The 3,855-nt window shown below is 40.8% G+C and overlaps 1 protein-coding gene across 1 annotated transcript in view; it reads right to left on the bottom strand.

The window, feature by feature from the left end:
* Positions 1-3,855, bottom strand: part of NRF1 (nuclear respiratory factor 1) — an 85,769-nt gene that overhangs the window by 56,470 nt on the left and 25,444 nt on the right. The window contains exon 5 of the mRNA XM_027775873.1: positions 1,382-1,540. Coding sequence (XP_027631674.1) covers positions 1,382-1,540 — 159 coding nt within the window. The remainder of the gene's footprint in view (positions 1-1,381; positions 1,541-3,855) is intronic.

Here is a 3,855-nt window from a genome sequence, read left to right as displayed (position 1 = left end):
GGGGGGGGCGGAAGCCATTGAGGGCAATCATGAATGTCAGGGACAATGGAGGAGGAAGATGGGACATGGCAGAGGGTGGGGATGGGGAACCTAGGATGGCAAAACAAAAGGCAAGGTATGCAGGACACAAAAATTGGGAAATCATTTGCTGAGAACATATATGTTGATGTGCTTGATTGAGCCAATGCACAGTGTATTTTGGATGGAAAATTCATATGTGTGTTGTGATGAGAAAAGAAAAAAAAAATTTATAATAATAAAAAACTCTATAATGAAGAAAAAAAAAAAAAAAGAATTTAGTTCTACTATAGAATAAGAACTGCTCATTTATCAAACTAAACATCACTGCACAGAGAGTAAATTCTCTTAGGATTATTTTCCAGACTGATTCTGGCACAAAAAAACCCCTCAGAACTATTTCTTATAACTGAACATTTCTCTCTGAGAGAGAAAGACAAAGCACCAAAGAAAGGCTTCCTACTGGTTTTCACCCTGACCAAAGTCTGGTTTAGCTTCTATGTTTTATGCCTTATTCTAATCTGAGACCAAACTATTATACTTCTTACAGAAGATTATTCTGACTGGGAAAGGTATATTAAGATTCTCAGTAAATTTCTAAACTAAATGAAAGATAGATACACAGAGAAATAGGGATGGTACATAATTTAGTCTTTCTTCCAAGAGTTTCAGTATTAGCAGAATTAGCAGACTTCACATCTCCCTAATTCCATATTTATATTTTTCAACAGTGATCTTGCTAACTAGAATAAGGACATTTCTAATTCCTTTTATCTTTTTTGGAGAGGTTTTCGCTATAGGGCGCATGCGCTCGCCAGACAGACAGAGAGAGACATAGAGACAGAAAGCGAGAAATCACCCCCCCAGGGGGGATGGTCACGCCGCAATCCCTTCTCCTCCATTCTCCTCTCGGGATCTTGGGCATGCATGCACACGTGCCCGGCGTTGAGTTTTAAGCCACCGTGTCTGGGACGCAAACCGCGGTTGACTACATGGGAGTCCAGCGACATAGCCATTATGCTAACTGCTGGTTCTCAGGACATTTCTAATTCTTTAAAATGATTCATACTTTTACCTCAAGTTTCTTTGCTTTCTCAAGCACCTCCTAAAATTAAAAGTGCCCCAAAAGGCAATGATGAAGACAGAGTGGAAGTATGGTCCCAGCATAATCTTGGCTTTACATGATAGACTGACAAATGGGAAAGGCTATGAATCAGAGAACATCAAACCTCTTTGGAGGGACAGATTTGACCATTGCACAAATGTTTTTAGACTTTTTAGATAAGAAGTAGAAGTGACAATCATTAAGGTGGTTGATTCAGAATGGAAGAGCAACATGCAACTTGGTACAGGGAACCCTCACCCTCTGCTTTTGTTCTTCTGTACGGACGTCGCTCCGGACATTTGCCCACGGAATATCTTCAGGCCACCAGATGGGCTTGCAGCTCTCTTTCCCCCAGCCTGGTTTTCCCCGACCTGTGGAGTACTTGAGCATCTCTGGAATAAATGCCCGAAGTTGGGCCTGGGAGAGAAGAATACGGTCATCAGTACTCAGGAAAGACATTTGGGATGTGTTTTTGTCTTCTCCCAAAGTCTAAGGTTATAAAACACTGGCTTTCTGGAGAGTCCCAGAGAATTCCCGATATGACTGATGAAAAACTACTGTTTTCCACAAGTTACTCTAGCTCTACGGGCAATACAATTATACATATGCTGGCACAGTGCACCTTAAGCTGTGTTTTGTAGGTTTATTCTGAAAAGAACAAGAATATCTGCCCCCAAGTTTGGTTTCTGCCTCTTATGATACTACAAGTACTATAGTTATTTCCCTTCTACAGCTCCATTTACAGTGCAACAATCAAGGGGTTTTCAACATCATTCTGGTGGTAGTAATCAGTGCAATTACATAAGAGAGAAATAAGAGGTAAAGAGCAGGTACAATTACTATTACTTGCAGATGAAATGACTGTGTATCTGTAAAACCCTGGAGACTAAAATGAAAAAAAAAATACTATAAACAATAGAGAATTCAGACAGGTGGTTGATTATAAAATATAAAAATAGGTCTTTTACTTAATAAAAAAAGAAAATTAGCCCTAAAACTCTTGCAGAAAGTTTCTAGTTAAGCTAGGCCACTGTTCCTGAGCCTGACAGAGATATAGTGAAGCATGTATACATTTATTTTTTTAAAGTATTTTATTTAAATTTATTTATTTATTTGTGTGTGTATGTATGTATGTGTATGTGTGTATGTGTGTGTGTGTGTGTGTGTGTGTGTGTGTGTGTATATGTATATGTATATAACCAGAGAGGAACAGAGTGGGGGAGAGAGAGAAAGTAAGAAAGCAAGCTGCTAGGTCCAGGACTTGAACTGCAGTGAGCCATGTGGGAGTGCCCTTAACCACCACACCACCTGCCGGCCCCGCATGTGTGCTTTTAAATACATCATGGATCTCATTCGGATTTGGCTTACAAGTCAAATACAGACCAAACAGGTTTTAAACATAGCAACTACTACCATTCTTTTTTTCCTGGCATAGTAACCATACTCCGTGTGTATGCTGGAGGAAGAGGGGAGCTATTCTGTGAATTTTCTTAACCACTAATAATGATTTTTGGCAAGAAAAGCAGTTTATCAAGGTATAAATCTTCTAGATCTACTGTTTTCCTTTTAACTTGGTGGTCCACAGTACTCCAGAGAAAAACAGCATGACCCAACTAAGGACACAGCTTTCCTGCCTCTGCAGCTTAAACCCGAAAGAGAGGGCATTTTTCGCAATGAGTTAGACTCAAGGGCATGAATTTGTAGCTATAAAGAAAAGAAGAGGGACAGTAATGGGAATACTTAAGTATTAATGAGGGAATGAGTATGGCAATACTTTCATATTAAAGATCGTCTATAACATCAGGTGTTCTTAATAATTCTTCCTATTAAATAAGTATTAAAAACTATTTTACCAGAAGATGACATGAAGTGCTGCATTACAGGGAACCATGAACCCAAATCAGTGGTGTTTACCTTATACAGCAAGCTCTGGCCGACAGCACGGACACTGTTCATTCTCGTGCCAGGCCTGCCGCTCTACCTCACCTTCCAAGTCTCCCCCTCACAGACAGTCTCCTGCCTACAGGATATGATATAATACACTCCATATATCTTCGCTCTGCAGCATCAAGCAGCAGGCTAAAAGAAATGTATCCATTTGCAAACCCAGGCTATCAGCTGGCTCATGAGGTCATTCCTTCAGTTATTTTAAGAAAGTGCATTTCAAAGTCATTTTTCCTTCTATCCCGATTTCTTGGGAGTGTGTCTTTTTCCAGTGAGGTACACAGAACAGGAAAGAGTTTAATCTTTACCATATTTTACATTTCTTCAGGTTAAAAGAAAAAAGGCTTTTTTAGACGTGTGCTACCACAGACCTTTTACAATAATTTTCCCTTTATTTTAGTCCCACTAACAGTCTCCAACAAGGAGAGTTTTTTTATATCCATACCTAGGAGAGTGTGGAGGAAATGAAACGAGAAGACTAAATATGGCTACCTACGAGTGTTCAGAAAGAAGTCAGCGGGGAGAACACCAGGCTGACAGTCTGCAGATCCGCTGGCAGTCCATACTCGGCCTAACTCCAGAACTGCCCTGCTTCGGATCCCTCGGCCATTCCCACTCACAGTCCACTCCTTGGCGCTGGGTCACACTGGCACTTAGCAATGGATGACTTGCTAAGCCACTTCACTCTGGCTTTCTCTGGCTCTCCTCTATCAGCTTCCCAACCTTCATTACTCATGGGCTACCTGAGTGTGGGCACAGCACTGGCCTCCACACTTGACCCACTACCT

The sequence above is a fragment of the Tupaia chinensis genome, unplaced genomic scaffold (genome assembly GCF_000334495.1).
Source record: "Tupaia chinensis unplaced genomic scaffold, TupChi_1.0 Scaffold000610_1, whole genome shotgun sequence".
NCBI classification, from domain to species: domain Eukaryota; kingdom Metazoa; phylum Chordata; class Mammalia; order Scandentia; family Tupaiidae; genus Tupaia; species Tupaia belangeri.
Note: the sequence above shows the minus strand (reverse complement) of the source record. Positions and strands in the feature narration are given on the sequence as shown.